Here is a 24,460-nt window from a genome sequence, read left to right as displayed (position 1 = left end):
AGATCAGATGGTTGTAGATGTGTGGTGTTATTTCTGAGGCCTCTGTTCTGTTCCATTGGTCTGTATATCTGTTTTGATACCAATACCATGCTGTTTTGGTTACTGTAGCCTTGTACAATAGTTTGAAGTCAGGTAGTGTAATGTCTCCAGCTTCGTTCTTTTTGCTTAGGATTGTCTTGGCAATGCAGCCTCTTTTTTGGTTCTATATGAAATTTAAAGTAGTTTTTTCTAATTCTGTGAAGAAACTCAGTGGTAGCTTGATGGGGACAGCATTGAATCTATGATCCAAATATGCTCAATTAGAAATAAAAGATCATTCAAAGCTACCATGAATACCTTTACATGCTCAAACTAGAAAACCTAGAGGAGTTCAATAAATTCCTGGAAATATACAAACCTCCTAGATTAAACCTGGAAGAAATAAAAGCTCTGAACAGACCAATAACAAGTACCAAGATTAAACTAGTAATAAAAAATTGCCAGCTGGGTGCAGTGGCTCTTGCCTGTAATCCTAGCACTTTGATAGGATGAGGTGGGTGGATCACTTGAGGTCAGGGGTTTGAAACCAGTCTGATCAACATGGCAAAACCCCATCTCTACTAAAAATACAAAAATTAACCAGGCATGGTGGTTTGTGCCTGTAATTCCAGTCACTCGGGAGGTTGAGGAAGGAGAATCACTTAAACCCAGGAGGCAGAGGTTGCAGTGAGTCAAGATTACACCACTGCACTCCCGCCTGGGTGACAGAGCAAGACTCAAGAAAAAAAAATGCCAATAAAAAAAGTCCAGGACAAGATGGATTCGTAGCTCAATTCTATCTGACATTCAAAATAATTGGTACCAGTCCTACTGCAACTATTCCAAAAGACAGAGAAAAAGGGAATCCTTCCTAAATCATTCTATGAAGCCAATATCACTCTAATACCAAGATCAGGAAAAGACATAATAAAAGAAAACTGCACACCAATGTTCCTCATGAGCATAAATGCAAAAATCTTCAATAAAATACTAGCTAACCAAACACAGCAGCATATTAATAAGATAGTACACCATAATCAAGAACATTTTATGCCAGGGATGCAGAGATGATTTAACATAGGTAAGTCAATACATGTTTTACACCAAATAAACAGAATTAAAACCAAAAATTATATGATTATCTCAATATAAGCAGAAAAATCATTTGGCAAAATCCAGCATCCCTTTATGATTAAAATCCTCAGCAAAATTGGGATAGAAGGAACATATTGTAAGGTCATAAAAGCCATCTATGACAGGCCAGGCGTGGTGGCTCAAGCCTGTAATCCCAGCACTTTGGGAGGCCGAGGTGGGCAGATCACCTGAGGTCAGGAGTTTGAGATCAGCCTGGCCAACATGGTGAAATCTCGTCTGTTCAAAAATACAAAAATTAGCCAGGCATGATGGCGGGTGCCTAGTGGTCCCAGCTACTGGGGAGGCTGAGGCGGGAGAATCACTTGAGTCCAGGAGGCAAAGATTGCAGTGAGCGGAGATCCTGACATTGCACTCCAGCCTGGGCTGAGTGAGACTCTGTCTGGGAAAAAAAAAAAAAAAAAAAAAAAAGCTATCTATTATAAACAGCCAACATTACACTGAAGAGGAAAAAGTTGAAAGGATTTTTTCTGAGAACTGGAACAAGACAATAATGCCCACTCTCACCACTTCTATTTAACACACTAATGGATGTCTTAGCCAGAGCAATCAGAGTAAAGCAAAAAATTAACAGCATCAGCTGGGCACAGTGGCTCACGTCTGTAATCCCAGCACTTTGGGAGGCCCAGGCGGGCAGATCATGAGGTCAGGAGTTCAAGAGCAGCCTGGCCAACATGAAAACCCCGTCTCTACTAAGAATACAAAAATTAGCCGGGCATGGTGTCGAGGGGCTATAATCCCAGCTACTAGGGAGGCTGAGACAGGAGAATCATTTGAACTCGGGTGGCAGAGGTTGCAGTGAGCCGAGATCACGCCACTGCACTCCAGCCTGGGAGACAGAGTAAAACCTTGTCTCAAAAAGAAAAAAAAAAAAAACTTTTCAATCTGATACATAAATTCAGTAAAATTTCAGGATACAAACTGAATGTGCACAAATTGGTGGCACTGGTGTACACTAACAGTGACCAAACTAATAATTAAATTAAGAACTCATCATTTTAAAATAGCTGCAAAAAAAAAAAAAATTAGGAATATGTCTAGCCAAAGTGGTGAAAGATCTTTACAAGAAAAACTACAAAACGTTGCTGAAAGAAATCATAGACAACAAAAACAAATGGAAATGTATTTCATGCTTATGGATGAGTAGCAATCTTACTGTGACAATGATCAACCTACCAAAAGCAATCTACAAATTCAATGTGATTTCCATCAAAATAACATTATTATTCTTCACAGAACTAAAAAAAAAACCTAAAATTTATATAAATTAAAAAGAGAGCCTCCATAGTCAAAGCAACACTAAGAAAAATAAAACAAAACAAAACAAAACCAAAAACACACACAAAAAAATCTGAAGGCATCACATTATCTGACTTCAAACTATACTACAAGGCTATAGTTTCCAAAACAGCATTGTATGGGTATAAAAATAGACATGTAGCCCAATGAAACAGAATAGCGAAATCAGAAATAAACCCAAATACTTACAGCCAACTGATCTTTGACAAAGTAAACAAAGATATAAAGTGCGGAAAGAACACCCTATTCAATAAATGGTGCTGGGATAATTGGGAAGCCACATATTGAAGAATAAAACTAGATCTTCAGCTGGGCGCAGTGGCTCATACCTGTAATCCCAGCACTTTGGGAGGTCGAGGTGGTTGGATCATGAAGTCAGGAATTCAAGGCCAGCCTGGCCAAGATGGTGAAACTCTGTCTCTACAAAAAATACAAAAAAAAAAAAAAAAATTAGCCAAGTATGGTGGCGGGTGCCTGTAATCCTAGCTACTCAGGAGGCTGAGGCAGAGAATTGCTTGAACCCAGGAGCCAGAGGTTACAGTGAGCTGAGATCATGCCACTGTACTCCAGCCTAGGAACAGAGCGAGACTTGTCTCAAAAAAATTAAAAAAAAAAAAAAAACGGATCTTCATCTCTCACCTTATACAAAAATCAACCCAAGATGGATCAAATACTTTAATCTAAGACCTGAAACAACCCGAATTCTAAAGCATTGAAAAAACTCTTCCAGGCATTGACTTAGGCAAAGAGTGCATGACCAAGAATCCCAAAGCAAATGCAACAAAAACAAAGACAGATGGGACTTAAAAAATTCTCAAAAGAAGATACACAAATGGCCAACAAACATAGAAAAAAAATGCTGAACATCACTAATGATTAATGATCAGGGAAATGCAAATCAAAACCACAATGTAATATCACCTTACTCTTGCAAGAATGACCATGATTGGCCGGGCATGGTGGCTCATGCCTGTAATCCCAGCACTCTGGGAGACCGAGACAGGTGAATCACCTGAGGTCAGGAGTTCCAGACCAGCCTGGCCAACATGGCAAAACCACGCCTCTACTAAAAATACTAAAATTAGCAGGGCGCGATGGCGTGTGTCTGTAATGCCTGCTACTCGGGAGGCTGAGACTGGAGAATCGCTTGAACCCGGGAGGCGGAAGTTGCGGTGAGCCGAGATCGCACCACTGCACTCCAGTCTGGGCGACAGAGCGAGACTCCTCTCAAAAACAAACAAACAGAAAAGACCATAATTAAAACATCAAAAAATAGGCCAGGCACAGTGGCTCATGCCTGTAATCACAGCAAACTCCATCACAAAAAAAAAAACTCCATCTCAAAAAAAAAAAAAAAAAAAAAAAAGAAATAGGGGATAAAAACCCAAATATTGTATGTCCTCACTTATAAGTGGGAGCTAAGCTATGAAGATGCAAAGGCATAAAAATTATATAATGGGGCCGAGTGCGGTGACTCACGCCTGTAATCCCAACACATTGGGAGGCAGAGGCGGGCGATTACTTGAGGTCGGGAGTTCAAGACCAGCCTGACCAACATAGAGAAACCCTGTCTCTACTAAAAATACAAAATTAGCCGGGCATGTTGGGGCATGCCTGTAATCCTAGCTACTTGGGAAGGCTGAGGCAGGAGAATCGCTAGAACCTGGGAAGTGGAAGTTGTGGCGAGCCGAGATCACACCACTGAACTCCAGCCCAGGCAACAAGAATGAAACTCTGTCTCAGAAAATAAATAAATAAATAAAAGAATTATATAATGGACTCTGGGCACTCAGTGGGAAGGGTGGGAGAGGGGGTGAGAGATGAAAGACTACACATTGGGTACACTGCACACTGCTTGGGAGATTGGTGCACGTAAATCTCAGAAATCACCACAAAAGAACTTATCCATGAAACCAAATACTACGTATACCCCACAACTATTGAAATATAATAATTTAAGACAAAAATAAAAAGCCCCAAACTCCCATAAGTTTAAGCTTATATGCTTTGTCTTTTTTTTAAGAAAGGGTCTCACTCTGTCACCCAGAATGGAGTGCAGTGGCTTGATCAGGGCTCACTGCAGCCACAACCTCCTGGGTTCAGGCAATACTCCTACTTCAGCCCCTGAATAGCTGGTACTACAAGTTCAGGTCACCATGCTAAATTAGCTGGGTGTGGTGGAGGGCGCCTGTAATCCCAGCTACTCGGGAGGCTGAGGCAGAAGAATTGCTTGAACCCAGGAGGCGGAGGTTGCAGTGAGCTGAGATCATGCCATTGCACTCTAACCTGGTGGACAGAGCAAGACTCTGTCTCAAAAAACAACAACAACAACAATAATAATAATAATAATTTAAGGTTGTTTCAAGTTAAAAAAAAGTCTATTAAAATAAAATAGAAAAAGTTAAAAAAATATGAGATTATAAAATACATATGAAAATCTAGAGTGTTGAAAAGTGACAAATTTGATGGATTTATTTATAAGGTTTTACTAAAATAGGTTTAGTTTTTTTGTTTTGTTTTTTGAGATGGCGTTTCACTCTTGTTGCGCAGGCTGGAGTGCAATGGCCCAACCTTGGCTCACTGCAATCTCCACCTCCTGGGTTCAAATGATTCTCCTGCCTCAGCCTCCTGAGTAGCTGGGATTACAGGCCCCCACCACCACGCCCGACTAATTTTTGTATTTTTAGTAGAGTAGGGGTTTCACCCTATCGACCAGGCTGGTCTTGAACTTCTGACCTCCAGTGATCCGCCCTCCTCGGCCTCCCAAACTGTTGAGATTAAAGGCGTAAGCCATCGCGCCCGGCCTTTAGTATTGATAACACACTATGACTAAAGTAAAAATTAATTTACTCTGGAACAAAAGTTTTATGTATTATTAACATGGCAGTAAAATATATTCGTTCACATTTCGAATACATTTAAAAAGAGAGAGAGTAAAGAAGAGATAGAATTTTCCCATGCTCTGGGGTGGGCCTGGCTCAGCTCAAGGAGGAAGCCCTGCCTGAAAAGGCTGCAGCCTACGCTGGCTCTCTTTCTTCATTCAGCCCAGCATCTGATCACATCTTCTGTCACTCAGGGCCTGAAAGGGCGGGGCCTTAAACATTATCCAATCAGGGATGCTGGGCTGGGAACGTCCAATCAGGCAGGCAGCTGGAGGGGACAGGTCGGCTTCCGGGATGTGGTCGGTCCTTTGTCTCTCGCTGCAGCCGGAGGTAAAGGTCTCGTCCTTACTGCTCTGTGTCCTCTGTTCCTAGAGTCCCAGCCTCTGTGGCCCTATGACCTGCAGGTATTGGGAGATCCACAACTAAGTCGCCAGGACCCCCTGGAAGCCTAGAAATGGTGAGTGTGCCGGGTCCGACATCCGGAGAGAGTGGCCCGGGCTGCTTGGAACCGGTGGGAAGTGGCTGTGGCGGGACTCAGGCCTCCCCGCAGTCAGCTCCACATCTGTGCCCCGAGTTCTTGCCTAGCTCGACCTCAGTCCCCTTCAGCCATAAGATGGAGGCTGCGCTGACACCCGGTCCCCGGGCGTCCTGTCTCTTCCCTGCGCTGTGATTGTGCCCTGGCCTGGAGCCCTCTTGGGGCCGCTCTGCACCCGCAGCGCGGAGTCTCTCCCAGATGTGCAGGGACCATGAGAGGGTCGTGAGAGGAGAATCCTGACTTGAGGTGTGGGTTCATGAATGGGAAGAGCTTTGGTCCGTGAGGCTCCCAGTTCCTGTTTTCTCCTATTAAAAATGTATGGAAGTCACCTCAAAAATATTAAAGAATTTAATCAAAGAGTGATTCCAAAATTGTAGAGCACCCAGCTATGGGTTGTAGTTAATGGTCTATTGAAGGGGTTTGACGGAAAGAGTTTTATAAGGTGCGTAACGAGGAAAACCACATTCAATAATTGGTTAGGTACAGTTACGTAGTTTCTTGTTTTGTTTTATTATTTATTTATTTTTGAGACGGAGTCTTCCCTCTGTCGCCCAGGCTGGAGTGCAGTGGCACGATCTTGTCTCACTGCAAGCTCCGCCTCCCGGGTTGACGCCATTCCACTGCCTCAGCCTTCCGATAGCTGGGACTACAGCCGCCCGCCACCACGCTCGGTTACTTTTTTGTATTTTTAGTGGAGAAAGGGTTTCACCATGTTAGCCAGGATGTTCTCGATCTCCTGACCTCGTGATCCGCCCGCCTCGGCCTCCCAAAATGCTGGGATTATAGGCGTAAGCCACCGCGCCCGGCCTTGTAGTTTCTTAATTTGTAACATCAAGATGGAAATTTCTTGGTTATGTAATCAGAGGTTAATTGGCAGTTTATAGTGTGTTAAGCCTGAAATTTTTTCCCCCAATGTAGTAATTTACAAAAAATGCATTTGAATTAGATTTTTTTTTTTTTTTTTTTTTTTTTTGAGACCAAGTCTCACTCTGTCGCCCAGGCTGGAGTGCAGTGGCGCCATCTGGGCTCACTGCAATCTCCGCCTCCCAGGTTCAAATGATTCTCCTGCCTCAGACTCCCAAGTAGCTGGGATTACAGGCATGCACCACCATGCCCTCTAACTTTGCATTTTTAACAGGGACGGGGTTTCACCATGTTGGTCAGGCTGGTCTCGAACTCCTGATTTCAAGTGATTCACCTGCTTTGGCCTCCCAAAGTGCTGGGATTACAGGTGTAAGCCGCCGTGCCTGGCCAAATTAGATTTTTTAAAAGTAGAAATTAGGAACTAGAGCCTCCTCAGTCTAACTGCCAGCCACTTAATTATTTTCACACCCCACAAGGAATTGCTGTTTCCTTGCATTTTTCACATGTGTCCCAAGCAGGACCTCAAGTCTATCTGCCACCCCCTATTTCTCCAGCCTGACTCTGGCTTGCAGTAAAATACTTAATTTCCAGTTCCTTCTGACATTCCCAAACGCCAGTTTCCCCTCCCTTATTCACATGATCAACTATTTGTCCTTTAGTGTACATTTTGATACCTGTGTTAATCATTTTTTGACAAAGCATTTGATGGCACATTTAAAAAGATTTGTTTTCTGTTTGTAAATATTTTTTCTTCTGTTTTCCATAGACATAGATATCAGAATGTTTTTGGGTCAAGGTTTCCCTTTGGAAACTTTATAGGGAGATGTGTCCTCAGACACCCTTCAGTTTTTTCTTGGACCTGAGATTCAGTACGGTCTGGGGAAAAACTAAGATACCCGCCATGGCTATGTCTGCAAGAGTGTCTAGTGAATATCAGCTCCTGGGTCATTTTCTCCCATAAGACAACCTGAGGTACACAGTGTAGCCTCTCTTCTCCCATAACACAACGTGAGATATGGAGTGTAGCCTCTCAAGAGAGCAGGTGAATACCCTGGGGCTGAGAGGCATCTTCTGGTGTCCTGTTTTTTTTGGAAAGCTAACCCCTTGAGATATTAGTGTTGTCTTTACCCAACGCAGCTTCCATTTCTTGGAGACACATTGCTGTTCAGACAATCAGATGCTGGTATTGAAGGGGAAACCAAAATAATTTTTGCCCCTGGATTCTCTTAGGGGACAGAAAAATAGTGAAATAAAAATGGTAAAAGGTTTGTGAAAAAAAATAGCACTCCAAAGACAAAAAAAACTGACCCCAGTGAGATGGTGCAAGAACTTGCAAAGTAAAATGTACCTGGGGCACTCACTGGGGCATAGTTCAGAGTCTCCTGAGAGAATGGTTACTGAGCACTTAAGTGAACAGGATGGGGTGGGAGAATCTCTCAAGTAATTGGATGGCCTGACTTGACACATGAGTCAGACATATCTGTACCTTGAAATGATTAAATGCATTGTTCACTTATTTTGACCTCGGTTTTTTTTTCTTTTTTTTTTTTTTTTGAGATAGAGTCTCATTCTGTCACCCAGGCTGGAGTGCAGTGGCATGATCTCTGCTCACTGCAACCTCCGCCTCCCGGGTTCAAACAATTCTTCTGCCTTAGCCTCCTGAGTAGCTGGGACTACAGGTGTGCACCACCACGCCTGGCTAATTTTTGTATTTGTGGTAGAGATGGAATTTCACCATGTTGACCAGGCTGTTCTCGAACTCCTGACCTTGTGATCTGCCTGCCTCAGCCTCCCAAAGTGGTGGGATTACAGGTGTGAGCCACCGCGCCCTGCCCCCCCCCCCTTTTTTTTTTTTTTTTAAGTCAGTGCTTTCCTCTGTCACCCAGGCTGGAGTGCAGTGGTGCAATCTCGGCTCACTGAAACCTCCGCATCACGAGTTCAAGTGATTCTTATGCCTCAGCCTCCCGAGTAGCTGGGACTACAGGTGCCTGCCACCACACCTGGCTACTTTTTGTATTTTTAATAGAGATGGGGGTTTGCCATGTTTACCGTGCTGTTTGAGCTCAAAATTCTGACCTCAAGTAATCTGCCTGCCTTGGCCTCCCAAAGTGCTGGGATTGCAGGTGTGAGCCACTATGCCCGGCTGACCTCAGTTTTTTAACCGTAAATTGCATTTTATTAGTAGGGCTTGAAAGGTAAGAAAATATTTACAAAGGGCATTAAAAAGGTGAGTTTCAAAAAACAATATCTAATTATATATTTTATTTGTTGAAAATTCTCATTCACCTTTTATTTTCTCAGAGTGAATTTAGGAGTTTTTTCAGGTGTTACTTTTTTTTTTTTTTTTTTTTTTCTGGAGACAGAGTCTTGCTCTGTCCCCAGGTTGGAGTGCAGTGGCGGGATCTCACTGCAAGCTCCGCCTCCCAGGTTTACGCCCTTCTCCTGCCTTAGCCTCCCAAATAGTGGGAGCCCGCCACCACGCCTAGCAAATTTTTTTGTATTTTTAGTAGAGACGGGGTTTCACCGTGTTAGCCAGGATGGTCTCAATCTCCTGACCTCATGATCCACCTGCCTCGGCCTCCTAAAGTGCTGGGATTACAGGCATGAGCCACCGTGCCCGGCCCTCAGGTGTGTTTTTTATGGCTGAGTGATTTCAAATAGAATTCCATCTAGCTTTTAGAATGTTAGCTACTGAGGAAAAAAATAAAAATTTTTCTTCCATTTTGGCTATAGAGAATTAATATATTTCCACAAGAAAATGCGGTGGGTAATTGGTGAGTTAAACAGATTCGTGAAAACATCAGTTTCTTTTCTTGCAGGGTGAATTTGCAAAAATAAATATCTTTGTTCTATATCCTGTTTTTCGATTTCTGAGTTTAATGGTAAATTTTATGTCATGAAACTTGGTACCTCCTAGAAGTGTTCCCATATAACTGTTTACCACATGATTTTTAATACAAAAAATAAAATAATGCTTTATTGTCCAAAAGAAATAAATACATTTGCTTCTCTTACTGAGGTACAAAAGGTAAGCACCTTAAAATTTTCTTATATGAACACTGTTTTTGAATCATTTTGCTGGATTTTTCAAACACAATTTCAAAAACTAAGTGAATGACTCTGACATGGTAAATTAAAGCTTGAGCCCAATGACTGCAAGCTAAGGTTAATTTTGAGCCAGCAGATGGAGGTTATTAAAGGCCCAGTTAGTTCCTTCTGGAAAGCCTTTCCTGCAGATGTCCCAGCGTGCTTACCCCAGCCATGGAAGAAGCCTGTATAGTGAGAGAAGCTACAGAGCCCTGGAAAGCTGGGGCCCCACAGGCAGATGCAGTTAAGGTTAAGATAGAAGAGGTTTGGGGGTGTCTTACGGAACCCTAAACCTAACCCTAAACTGAACCCTAACCCTAAATTGTTAAACAGTAAATTGTTACTGTTTTGAGGCAGTTTCGAGAGGTTTTAAAATAAACCAGTTAGACGTACATTAAAAAAAAATTGAATTCCAAAGGAGTATTACAACAGGAGGAAGTACCAACTATAAGATCTTTAAGGATTGCAAAGATTAGGTAGAAAAGGGCTTTTTTTCCTAGGGAAAAGCAAATAAGATTAGAAAGAAGGTGAGGGGGAATGTTTAAATGAAGGGTGAAATAATCAGATTTTAGATCAGAGAATGTTTTACCCTGAAGTCAGTGTGTTCTTAGGAGTGTTCTTCAGACACTGAATCTGCAGTAGCATAAAATGAGGTTGTATGGTGGCTCAGACTGAGAGTAGCTCAGAGTTCAGGAGCCTGTGGGAAGAAAATAAACTTAAGTTTGATTAAAAGGTATTTTATGTTGACCACTGAAGGCAAATTCAGCTGATTTTTTTAATGAGAAGAAGAAGAAAATATGCAGAGTGTTTTCCTGGTTGTGTAGTAGGTAAGAAAAGAGCACCATCTAAGTCATGATGAGAAGGGTGTTTCTTTTCATAAGTGTTCCTGGAGAACACAGAGGATAGAGAATTTTACTAATCCCGGCTATTTATTATCTATATGCTTCATCTTTTCCCACCTCTTTTCTTGGTTCTATACTTTTCTTCCATTTGACTTTTTGGGGGTTGTATATTTTATTTGAAGCCAGTAAGTATAACTAGTGTTCTGCTGAGTTCTGTGAGTAGCTGTATCAGATTATTGAATTTCAAAAAGGTTATGGGAGTCCCCAATTTTTAAACAGTAGGTCAGAAGCATAGATGAGCCCATGGGGTTTGTGACTGGCATCTGCAGTGAGGACAATGTTGTGGGACTGAGCCCTGAATCAGGGTCTGTGCTGACTCTGGGTGGTGTCAGAATTCAAGTGTTAGACAATGAGTTGCTGTTGGAGAATTGTTGGTGTTCATCAAACTCTGCAGATTTGGTGCCAGAAGAAAGATATCACAGACTCCTGGCCTGGAATGAAACTCTGGGTGTCTGGGAATGGGAAGCTCTGATCTCCTCTACACAGGCTGTCACACTGCCCCTTGTTCTTTGATTTCAGATCTCCTCCCAGGGTGACAGAGGACTGAAAACTTAAAAGAGATCTGATGACAAACCCCCTTTTGCCACAGCTGCCAGCAGAGGATTTCTACCCACTCACAAACACCCACTTGACATTGATGTGTCCACACTCCTCTCTGGACAAGGCACCACCCTCAGGAATTTTACCACAGCATTTTTGATCCTAGTGGTTTTTTTGGCCAAAAACCACAAAAGTGTCTACAAGTCTCCTGGCATATCTCTATTTTCAGACACTGAATCTGCAGTAGCAACCTGTTTTCTCCGCCAGCCTAGGGTTCATAATCTTATCTGCCTGCATGGACCCAGAAATAAATCAGAGTACAGCCCCACCTGGGCCACTATCTATAGGACAAACCAGTCCTTCCACCTGCATTGCACTCTCTCCAACCCAGGGACTTTGTTTTCTTTTAACTTTTATTTTTGGTTGGTTCAGGGGTACACATGCAGCTTTGTTATATAGCTAAAATTGTGTCATGGGAGTTTGGTGTAGAGATTATTTTGTCACTGCAGTACTAATCATAGCACCAAAAAGGTACTTTTTCTGACCCTTTTAGTCCTCCCACCCTCCACCCTCTACTAGGCCTCAGTGTCTTTTTTCCCCTCTGTGTTCATGTGTTCTTATTTAGCTCTTACTTATAAATAATAACATGCATTTGGTTTTCTGTTTCTGCATCAGTTTTCTAAGAATAATGATCTCCAGCTTCATCCATGTTGCTGCAAAGGACATAATCTTGTTTTTTTGTTGTTGTTGTTGTTGTTTATGGCCACTCAGTATTTCATGAATTCATGGTGTTTATGTACCATATTTGTTTGTTTGTTTGGTTTGAGATGGAATCTTGCTGTGTCACTCAGGCTGGAGTGCAGTGGCATGATCTCGGCCCATTGCAACCTCTACCTCCCAGGTTCAACCAATTCTGCCACAGCCTCTGGAGTAGCTGGGATTACAGGCGTGTGCCACCATACTCAGCTAATTTTTGTATTTTTAGTATAGATGGGGTTTTGCCACGTTGGCCAGGCTGGTCTCGAACTCCTTACTTCAGGTGATCTGCCACCTTGGCCTCCCAAAGTGCTGGGATTACAAGTGTGAGCCACCATACCCAGCCCATATTTTGTTTTTATTAAGTTTATTAATAAAGTTTTTAATTTTTTTGTTATTTTTGGAGACAGGGTCTCACCTTTTTCCCAGGCTGGAGTGCAGTGGTGTGATCTTGGCTCACTGAAACCTCAACCTCTCAGGCTCAAGCAATCCTCTTCTACCTAAGCTTCCCAAGTAGCTAAGACTAAAGTCTGTGCCACCATGCTTAGCTAATTTTTATTTTTGTATTTTTTTTTTTATAGATGGGATTTTGCCATGTTGTCCATGCCTGTCTCAAACCCCTGAGCTCAGGCAATCCACCTAGCTCAGCCCCCGAAGTGCTGGATTACAGACGTGTGCCATCATGCCCAACCATACTATATTTTCTTTATCTAGTCTACCAGTGATAGGCATTTAGGTTGATTCCATGTCTTTGCTGTTGTGAATAGTGCTGCAATGAACGTGATTGTGCATGTGTCTTTAGGATAGAATAATTTATATATTTTTAGGTATATACCCAATTGTGAGGTTACTGGGTCAAATGGTAATTTGTTTTTAGTTTAGTGAGGAATCACCACACTGCTTTTCACAATGGTTGAATTATAATAATGGCCATTCTCACTGGTTTGAGATGATTTCTTGTTGTGGTTTTCTTTTGCATTTCTCTAATGATTAGTGATGAGCATTTTTTTATATGCTTGTTAGCCACATGTTTGTCTCCTTTTGAAGACAAACGTCTTTTTCATGTTTTTTTTTTTTTTGGTCTTCTTTTTAGTTTTTTTTTCTTGTAAACTTGTTTTAGTTCCTTATGGATTCTAGATAGTAGACCTTTGTCAGAAGCATAGTTTGCAAATATTTTCTATTATTTTGTAGGATGTCTGTTTACTCTGTTGATAGTTTCCTTTGCTGTGAAAAAGTTTAATTAGGTCCCATTTGTCAGTTTTTGCTTTTGTTGCAATTGCTTTTCATATCTTCATCATGAAATCTTTGCCAGTTTCTATGTCTAGAATGGCACTTCTTACCTTCCAGGGTTTTAAAAAATATATCCTTTTTAAGATTAACATTTAAGTCTTTTATTTACCTTGAGTTGATTTTTTTATATGGTGTTATAAAAGGGTCCAGTTTCAATCTACTACATAGTGCTAGCTAGTTATTCTAGCACCATTTATTAAATAGGAAATTCTTCCCACATTCCTATTGTCACGTTTGTTGAAGATCAGATGGTTTTAGGTGTGTGGCATTATTTCTGGGCTCCCTATTCTGTTGCATTGGCCTATGAGTTTGTTTTTGTACCAGTACCATGTTGCTTTGTTTACTGTAGCACTGTTTTGTAGTTTGAAGTCAGGTAATGTAATGCCTTCAGCTTTGTTGTTTTTGCTTATGATTGCCTTGGCTATTCAGGCTCTTTTTTGGTTCCATGTGAATTTTAAAATAGTTTGTTCTTTTATTTCTGTTAAAAATATTTTGGTGGTTTGATTAAATTAGCATTCCATCTGTAAATTTATTTAAGCAGTATGACCATTTTTATGATAGTGATCTTTTTTATTCATGAGCATAAAGTTGCTTTCCATTTGTTTGTGTCATCTCTGGCTTCTTTAAGCATTGTTTTGTAATTCTTGTCATAGAGATCTTTTACCTTTCTGGTTATCTGTATTTCTAGATATGTTATTCTTTTCTGTGGCAGTTGTGAATGGGATTGTGTTTTCGATTCGGATTTGGCCTAGGTGTTCTTGATATATAGGGTTGCTACTAATTTTTGTACATTTCTTTTGTATCCTGAGACTTTACTGAAGTTGTTTGTCAGTTTAAAGAGCTTTTCTGCTGAGAGTATATGGGTTTCCAGATGTAGAATCATGTTGTTTGCAAATAAGGATAGTTTAACTTCCTCTCTTTATGTTTGGATGCCTTTTATTTTTATCTTTTGCCTGATTGCTCTGGCTAAGACTACCAATTTTATGTTGAATATAGGAGTGTTGAGAGAAGGCATCCTTGTCTTGTGCCAGTTTTCAAGAAGGAATGCTTCCAGGTTTTGTCCATTCAGTATATTGGCTGTGGGTTTGTCATAGATAACTTACTATTTTGACGTATGCATCTTCAATGCCTAGTTTGCTGAGGGTTTTTAACATGAAAAATGTTAAATTTTATTGAAAGCTTTTTGTGCATCTATTGAGATAATCTTGTGCTTTCTGTCTTTAATTCTGTTTATGTGATGAATCACATTTATTGATTTCTGTATGTTGAGCAAACCTTAAATCCCCAAAATAAACCATAGTTGATCATAGTGGGTTAGCTTTTTGATATGCTGCTGGATTTGGTTTGCCAGTAGTTTGTTGAAGATTTCTTTTCTTTTCTTTTTTCTTTTTGTTTTGTTTTTTGTTTTGTTTTTTTTTTTTGAGATGGAGTCTCACTGTGTCATCCAGGCTGGAGTGTAGTGGTGCAATCTTGGCTCACTGCAACCTCTGCCTCCCAGGTTCAAGTGATTCTCCTGCCTCAGCCTCTTGAGTAGCTGGGATTACAGGTGTGTGCTACCATGCCCAGCTAATTTTTTGTGTGTTTTTAGAAGAGACAGGGTTTCATCATGTTGGCTAGGCTGGTCTTGAACTCCTGACCTCAGGAAATCGGCCAACTTGGCCTCCCAAAGTTCTGGGATTACAGGCATGAGCCACCAGGCCCAGCCATTTGTTGAAGATTTTTGCATCAATTTTCAAGGATATTGGCCTGAAGTTGCCTTTTTTTGTTTTATGTCTGTTAGGTTTTGGTATCAGAATGATGCTGTTCTTACATAATGAGTTGGAGAGGAGTTTCTTCTTTTTAATCTTTTGAAATTGTTCTAGTAAAAATAATATCAGCTTCTATTTGTACATCTGGTAGAATTCAGCTGTGAGTATGTCTGGTCCTGAGCTTCATTTAGTTGGTAGGCTATTTATTACTAATTCAATATTTTGAGCTTATCTATGTATTTAGGGCTTTGATTTTTTGTTTGTTTGTTTGTTTTGAGATGGAGTTTCGCTCTTGTTGCCTAGCCTGGAGTGCAATGGCTCGATCTCGGCTCACCGCAACCTCCGCCTCCCAGGTTCAAGCAATTCTCCTGCCTCAGCCTCCCGAGTAGCTGAGATTACAGGCATGCACCACTATGCCTGGCTAATTTTGTATTTTTAGTAGAGATGGGGTTTCCCCAGGTTGAGGCTGGTCTCGAACTCCTGACCTCAGGTGATCCACCCACCTCAGCCTCCCAAAGTGCTGGGATTACAGGCATGAGCCACTGCACTCAGCCCAGGGCTTTGATTTTGTGTGTGTGTGTGTTCAGTCTTGGGAGGATGTGTTTGTTCGAGAATTTTTTCATTTCTTCTAGATTTCGTTTGTTTGTTTGTTTATATGCATAGCAGACTGCAGTATATTTTTGTGGGGTCAGTGCTAATGTCTCTTTTTTTTTATTTCTAATTGTGTTTATTTGTATCTTCTTCATTAATCTAGCTAGTAGTTTATTTACCTTTTTTAAAAAAATAGATTTAATACCTGGATCTCTTGATATTTTGTAATTTTTCATGTCTAAATCTCCTTCAGTTCAGATCTGATTTTGGTTATTTCTTGTCTTTTGCTAGCTTAGGAGCTGATTTGCTTTTGTTGCTCTCAGTCTTTTATTTATGATGTCAGGTTGTTAAACTGAGATCTTTCTAACTTTTTGATCTGGGGATTTAATGCTATAAATTTTTCTTTTAACATTGCTTTAGATGTATTGCAGTGATTCTGGTGTGTTGTATTTTTGTTCTTACTTGTTTCAAAACACTTCTTGGTTTCTGCCTTAATTTCATTATTTACCAAAAAGTTATTCAAGTATAGGCCATTTAATTTTTATTTAATTGTATAGTTTCCAGTTGTTTTATTGGTATTGAATCATTTTTTTCTTAAGCTGTAATCTGTGTGTGTGGTTTGTATCATTTTCAGATTTTTGAATTTGCTGAGAATTGTTTTGTTTCTGATTCTGTGGTCAATTTTAGAGTATGTGCCACGTGGTGATGAGAAGAATGTATATTACGGTATTTTTTGATGAAGAGTTCTGTAGATGTCTATTAGGACTGTTTGGTCAAGTGTTGAGTTCAGGTCGTAATATTGTTGTTAATTTTCTTCTTCAGTGATCTGTCCATTAGTGCTTGTCAGATGTAGTCTCCGATTATTACTGTGTCAGATTCTGAGTCTCTTCATAGGTCTCTAAGAACTTGCTTTATTCATGTGAACCCATGGAGTTTTTTTATAACACCTTCCTCTCTTCTGCTTTTCCCCCCATAAACATTCTTTCAAGTGCACACAGTGTGCAAAATTCAGATGTCCAAGAGTTCAAGAACTTGTCCAGAGACCTGGCTGTTGTAAGACAAAATATAAATTAGAAATAAGAGGCTTTATTCTCATATGTGAAAATAAGGGAGGATAACTTGCTGATTTTTATAAAAGGTTTAGATTATAGGTATATATTTTTTCTGCTTTTTGAAATATATGTAAATCATATTAGCAATAACACAAACCATTTGTCATTCTTTTTGACTCAGAATTGTCTTTATCTGGGACCTGAGATTCATTGCTTTCTTTTTGTCTTGGCAAAAGATTGTTTTTTTTTTGTCTTTAGTCTTTAAAGTAGACACAAATTTGTTCAGAGTAAAGTTCATTTCAAGAGCATAAAAAAGTTGAGCACAAAGATTGGATTAAATTTAGCAATACAGAATAATAAAGACTAAAAGATCCTGAGTAAGTTCTTTGGCAGAAACCTGATTATCCAGGGTGATTATTTGCTGGCTGACATACTTACACTGCAAAAGCCAGAAGAGTTCAGTGTATAGACTGAACAGTGGAGTCTGTTGTACTTGGGTTACTTCAGTACAGTTAGTATAGTTATGTGTAGTGTTTGTAGACAACCTGCATTCATATAAACAGTATTTTCTATAATAGTATGAATTTAAGGCCACATATTTACTTTGATTGAATTCCTTAGTTATTTTAATATTATTCATATTTTTGAAATACAGTGTTTCAACTGAAGTATAGTTCAGATAATTTTTTAAAATCTTACATACATTATGAGTAGTACATAAAATTATTCATACTTATATATTTGTATCTGATATCCAAAAAAATTTACCATTAAATCATTACAGTAGATATTAGTCTGACATGCATATTAATTTATCCAATGGGAATAAATTATAGGTATATAATTTATAAATTATAGCATAATATTATGCTATAATATTATAGCATAATATTATGCTATAATATTATAGCATAAAACTATGCTATAAAATTATAGCATAAAACTATGCTATAAAATTATAGCATAAAACTATGCTATAAAATTATAGCATAAAACTATGCTATAAAATTATAGCATAAAACTATGCTATAATATTATAGCATAAAACTATGCTATAAAATTATAGCATAAAATTATGCTATAAAATTATAGCATAAAACTATGCTATAAAATTATAGCATAAAACTATGCTATAAAATTATAGCATAAAATTATGCTATAAAATTATAGCATAAAATTATGCTATAAAATTATAGCATAAAATTATGCTATAAAATTATAGCATAAAATTATGCTATAAAATTATAGCATAATTTTAGTGTCATATATTTTACCAAATTAGCTTGCTACTATTACAGGACAAAGACAAGTGATATGGCTACCCAAAAACCGTAATTGCTCTCCAGTTAGCTATGTTGCAAGCTCTAATATATTCTACTATATTAACACAGTCAGATTTCAATTTTTATAAAAAAGTGCTGGTGGAAGTTGTCAGATATATTCCAATATATCTCACATTCAATGGTTAGGAAATAAGAGAACAGCAGAGATGGAAGATAAATCTTTTAAAATTCTGCTGAGAGCTGGGCGCTGTGGCTCATGCCTGTAATCCCAGCATTTTGGGAGGCCAAGGTGGGTGGATCACCTGAGGTCAGGAGTTTGAGACCAGCCTGGACAATGTGGTGAAACCTCGTCTCTACCAAAAATAACAGAATTAGCCAGGTGTGCTGGTGTGTGTCTACAGTCCCAGTCATTTGGGAGGCTGAGACAGGAGAATTGCTTGAACCCGGGAGGCAGAGGTTGTAGTGAGCCAAGATCACACCATTGCACTCCAGCCAGGGCAACAAGAATGAAACTCCTTGGCCGGGCGTGGCAGCTCACGCCTGTAATCCCAGCACTTTGGGAGGCCGAGGCAGGTGGATCACGAGGTCAGGAGATCGAGACCATCTTGGCTAACATGGTGAAACTCCATCTCTACTAAAAATACAAAAAAAAATTAGCCGGGCGTGGTGGCACACGCCGATAGTCCCAGCTACTCAGGAGGCTGAGGCAGGAGAATGGCGTGAACCCAGAAGGCGGAGCTTACAGTGAACCGAGATCGCGCCACTGCACTCCAGCCTGGGCGACAGAGTGAGACTCTGTCCAAAAAAAAAAAAAAAAAGAATGAAACTCTATCTCAAAAAAAAAAATTTTTTTTTTTGCTGAGAATGTGCCCCCTTTATTCAATAATGCTCATGTTTCCCTTGCTGAGAGTAGCTATGCACTTTGGGTGTTTGGAGAGAAATTCTTCTTAGGGAAATATTTTCTGGCTGACTTGATCAATCTTATATCTAATCTCAGTTTTTTCTTAAGACACTTTTAACTTTTTTCTCTCAACATAATCTTTCTCAGAATTAGAGCAGTTTTTTCTCTCTAATGCATTGTGTGTCTGTTTGAGAAGCCCTATTAGTATTCCATGGTGTCTGTGAAAGACGTGGGCTGTCACAGTGAGAACTCTCAGAGCTATCTCTATCTGGACTCATGCTAAAATCCAGCAGTATTTTTTTCATGTCACCATTATAAATAAAAACTGAGGCTGAAACACTGCTCCCTTTTCCATTATTGTGAAGGTGCAATTCTACCCAGGAGGCCTGCAGGCTCTCCTCCTGCTGCTCAGGCTTCACTGTCTGATGTGGCACTGGAGTGCTGCTGTGGCAATTGGGGTTCACCTAAGATGTGAGTTTCCAGCTGTGAGCCCTGTGCTGTGGGCTGTGCCTCAGTGGCAGATGGTGGGGTCAAGAGAGTACACTAGCCACCAAGAGAGGGAAAGCAGGAGTGTTCTAGCCCAGTGCTCAGGGAGTAGAGAGCTATTGCTTTAAAATGTAAATAGCCAAAAAGATAGCACCCAAATCAACACTTTTTGTAGAAGAGTCAAAGCCTACCTTCAGTAGGCACCGGGGTTCAAGTTGCAAAACTACCTCTAGTCATGAAGATGTGAAAACTTTACTTTGTCATTGATTATAACCAATTAGCATACATGGATGGCCTTCCCAACTACCATGTGAATTTAGGATGAACTATGTATGACATGGTGCTGTAAATTCTACTTGTAGACAAATTATGGTCACTGTCTTTCTGTCTTTGCAATCTCTTGAGCAAATTGACTATAATGCATGTCATATTCACATGTAATTGTGTAATAAAACAATTTTCTTTCTGTTCTGTTATGTGGAGTTCCTCTGGGGCTGAAGAAAATTGTGCTTCTAATTATATTTCCCAAACCTTGTCTAGAATTACCAGACATAATACAAACACATAAGGTGCCAACTAAGCTTTACTCTAGATGGGCCTTTTCCACTCAGGCTTCCAGTCAATTCACAGTTGTGCTGTGAAGTGCATGCTGTCCCCTAAATATGCAGGTGGAATTGTGTCTCTACGTACTTGGTATCTATCATCCTCTACAGTCACTTTTAGAGAGGCTAGAACAGATTTCTACAAACTTCATAGGTCAGATATTAACCATTTTACCTCTTTCAATGACTTGTGTCTTCAGACCTGAAACTGATTCAGTGACCATGGGGCACAGAAACCCAATCAGAGTAAAATATGTGCACTGAGTAGACCTGTAGACGTGAGAATCCAATTCTCCCTCCCTCCTCATGCTAAAATGCCCACAAATGTTCAGGTAACACTTGCTGCTACTTTACCCATGCAGGACCTGAATTTGCAGCTCCGTATTCTAAATCTAAGTCTTGAGAATTGAAAAGAAAAAAATAAGTTTTTATCTGAGGAATGCAAGTCCTTTTAGTTACTAAAGTCAGAGAAACATTAAAATGAGAGCACAATTACGTTTTTCTCCTTTTTTTCAGCTATATATCTATTGAAACTGTTCACTATTGCCACAAGTAGCTATAAATTAAACTAATAATTCTACACTGGACACTATATTCCATATCCTTAACCTTAATGATGTATATCCAATCAATTATTAAAGTTATTTCTTTACATAAATAAGAATTTCTCACAACCAATTTTGTATCAGCCCACTCACTGTTCCTCTTTTTTGCCTTCACAAATCCACTTGTAAGTGCTGCTAATGAAAGTGTAGATTCCAGGCAACTTGAATATTTTGTCTCAAGTTAAAATACTTAAGCTTGACCCAAATAAACTGTCTGCTTATGTTCATGTTGTGTCAGCTTTTTTAAGGTAAAATATTATTTAGAATATCCTAGAGCAGCCTCTATGAGGGAATCTCTCCTTTGATTTCACTCTACTTGCTGTAACACCCAAAAATGCAGACTGAGGTTGATTTCACCTAGAATTTGCAAATAAGACCTGGCCTCTGCTGGGATTTACAAGGCAGGGCCAGACTTTGGATTGAGAATTTACAGAAAACCAACAGGAGGCATTTTCTGCATTGTGAGATATCAACATAGACATTTTAAATTCCTCTTTTGAGAGTGTGGCTTTTTGACCTTTTCACATCTTCTTCATTAACCTGCCACAGTTATATGAGAGGCTCCAGGAGTAAATAGACTCTGATGGCAGAATCTGCAAGTGTAAACAAGCATCTTAAGACCACAAAGTATCCAGAGCCATGACCACAACTATACCTACCTGTAAAATGTGATACTGGAGTAGAGTCTTCTTGTCCTTCTACTTACCCAACAGCTAGCAAATCAGGACAGGCAACCCAGATTCTGGAGCTGAGCCAAAGTAGTTCCATTTTTTTATTTAGAATCATCCTGAGTCTTCTCTGCCTGGCTTATCATTGGACCATCAGCCCAGGTTCACAGGGAACCGTCTAACAATTACCTACGAATCTCTGAGACATTTGAGAATGTCCAGAACAGAATTGTGTCAGGCTGACAAGAGTGATTAATTCTGCTTCTGTCCCAGTGTGAGAGAAATGAGTCATCTCGTGTTTGTTTCACCCCTTATACAAGAAGTATCTCTGGTTGGTACCCAGATGAGAGTTTTTCCAGTTCCCTGGTACTTGGGTAAAAAATCAGGAGGTCTGGAGGCTCAAATAGATAAACTAATTGCTTCCATTTCATATCGTCATAAAAAAATAGAAGAAACAGGCTGGGTGCAATGTCTCATACCTGTAATCCCAGCACTTTGGGAAGCCAAGATGGGTGGATCACCTGAGGTCAGGAGTTTGAGACCAGCCTGGCCAACATGGTGAAATCCCATCTCTACTAAAAATACCCAAATTAGCTGGGTGTGGTGGCTCATGCCTGTAGTCCTGGCTACTTGGGAGGCTGAGGCAGGAGAATCTCTTGAACCTGGGAGGAGGAGGCTGCAGTGAGCTGAGATCACACCATCGCACCACAGCCCGGGCAACAAAGTGAGACTCAGTCTCAAAAAAAAAAAAAAAAAAATGAAAAACAGATAAGCAGTCATGATTGCTACCATCCTGGAAGTTGTAGTCTAGACTAGCAACTGGAAAAATGGTTGAATTATGGATCATATGGAGGGTACAATAAATAGATGTGTACAAAAAACAACTTGGCTTTATTTGAGCCACTTTCTTTATATTGTGGTTTCTGATGTCTACACCTGAACTTATAAACGGAAGAGTCATTATTATTATTTGTATTTCTTTTACCCTGCTAAGAATACTTATTTTTCTTCTAAAAAAATTATTCTAGAAAACCTTAAGGGATTTTTTTTTGAATTGCTTATTAGTATATAGTATAAAATTTACAGGGCATTGGCTAAAAAAGATTAAAATTATACAAACTCGGATTTAAGTTTACTTAAGTAAGCTTAAAAAAAAGAACTGACAGTACCCCCCAGTGGCATAGAGAACAGAATTGTACATTGGCTCTACACTCTGCCCCAGCCCTGTTCATATTCACCCTTTTTTGGAGGGCTTATTTATGTCTGGCCCTACCCTGGAGTCTTGCCTGAAAGAACCGATTAGAAGAGATCAGAGTTTTGGGTCATGAATCCTGTTGCCTTTTTAGAGCTGGTGCTCAACATTTTCTGAAACTTAAAAGCAGATAAATGAGAAATATAAAGTATGTATTATAGGATCTTACTTTTCAAATTTTTTATTAAAACCAGTGCTTGAAGAGACATTATTTAGCAGCTTGTTTTCTGTTCCTCCAGATCTAGTAGTTGATTCACAAGTCACAAGAAAGTAAATATAAACACAATAAAAATGTATCTAAATTGCATTAAACTCTTTCCATCTGTATCCCTTTCATCTGTCTATATTTAGCTTTTGTTCTATACATTTTTTGAAAAAATCAATGACAGATCAACAGAAATAGAAATAAAAATGCTGGGTCCTTTAAAGCCTTGGAATTATTGAACACTTAGTATCAACTGAAAGGGTGTTATTAGGATTAAATCACATAATGTGCTATCACAGTGCTCTGTAACTTCCTATTGAGCACATAGTACCTGCTTAATAAACATTGCAGTAGTACATGTGCACATGTTGTTTTCCAAATGCAGACTTACTCAGAAATTGCTGCTTTTTTTTTTCTCTGTAAACTTTAAAGAGTCAGCAAAGAATATAATACTTTAGGATGAAGAATGATTGTCTTCATTTGTACCAGAAGTATTTGTGTTTTGACAAGAGTGCTGCGTGTAAGGGACTCTGCATTGTGCCTCATTTCTCTAACTAATGCTAATAATAAGCCCAGTGGGAGCAACATCATTATTGACAGGGCATTTGTTTAAAAGACCCATTTATGGACCCTTTCCATACCTGCAGAATTACATTTCATAGAGTGGGGCCAAAATTACCAAGTGATTTTATAAGCTCATTAGAGCTTGAGAGGAAATGCTTACTTAAGGAGTTATCAGCCCAGGCTTCTAATTAGTATCACTTGGCCATTTTGCAGAACTCTTTTTACTTGTGCCCTGTCCATGGATTCTGTTTATTGTTCTTGGTGGAAGCATCCATGTTGTTTTAATTAAGTGGCTCATGTGACTCTAAGGTGAGGCCAGAATCAAGTATGAGGAATTCAAAATACATTCATGAGAGTTAAGTTCCATCTTTGCATTAAAGGGTGGTCCAAGAACCTAATTCTGTTTGGATTTGGTAGGGACAGTACAGCGTGGCCCATATTTCCATTACTGTGGCAGAAATTGCTGGTGCCTGTGTCAGGGGATGGCTCCTGAGGACAAAATAAAGAAAAGCATATTTTTATCTCTGTGGAGCTACTCTTTGTTAATCTCTTCTGCTATAAAGGACAGAAATGGATGGAGTTTTTCTGTCTTGGTCCTTCTGCCTGTGGATGTGGTGACAGCAGGTAGACCTGTGGTGCTGACACTTTTAAAGGCATATTCTCAAGATGCAGGTGTAATTTGTCTAGAAAATTTTATTTGAGAAAGAATCCTAGAGAAGGAGGAGAAGGAGAAAAAAATGGCCTTTTCTTTTTCAGCTAAACATGTCTCAGATCAAGATCTGTGTCCAGTCTGCTTCCTCCAGAAAACATGTGTTTAGTACTTGCAAACCTGTACTTCTGTATTTGTGTTTTTCCTCCCTAATGAGTTTGTCTTAACTATTTGAAAAAATTCTGACAATAATCAAAGTCTCTGAAAAATATATATTTTTTCTGTATACCAGAGCCTTCTCTATATTACGGCTTCTTATATGCCATGCAGAAATCTCACTATGAATTTATAATCTGCAATATTAAAAATGTCCCTTTGTGGCTGTGGAACATGGGAAGATGTAGACACTCAAAATTCCTATTGGGGAAAACCTGGGGTTTTTAGTGAAGACAACATATAATGTTGAGGTTTCATCTGTGTTCTTTATTATGTCTCTGCAGTACAGGATAAGAAAACACTCATTGAAGCA

At 39.6% G+C, this 24,460-nt stretch overlaps 1 protein-coding gene across 1 annotated transcript in view; it reads left to right on the top strand.

Annotated features, from left to right (window-relative positions):
- The first annotated feature begins 434 nt into the window (after window positions 1–434).
- The window catches only part of ZNF208 (zinc finger protein 208), a 51,214-nt gene continuing 27,188 nt past the window's right edge, over window positions 435–24,460 (top strand). Inside the window, exon 1 of the mRNA XM_055104102.2 lies at window positions 435–5,808. Within this exon, the coding sequence (XP_054960077.2) occupies window positions 5,806–5,808 (3 nt within the window). The 5' untranslated portion in view covers window positions 435–5,805. The remainder of the gene's footprint in view (window positions 5,809–24,460) is intronic.

This window comes from Pan paniscus, chromosome 20 (genome assembly GCF_029289425.2).
Source record: "Pan paniscus chromosome 20, NHGRI_mPanPan1-v2.0_pri, whole genome shotgun sequence".
NCBI classification, from domain to species: Eukaryota; Metazoa; Chordata; class Mammalia; order Primates; family Hominidae; genus Pan; species Pan paniscus.
This window is presented reverse-complemented; position numbering and strand designations above follow the sequence as displayed.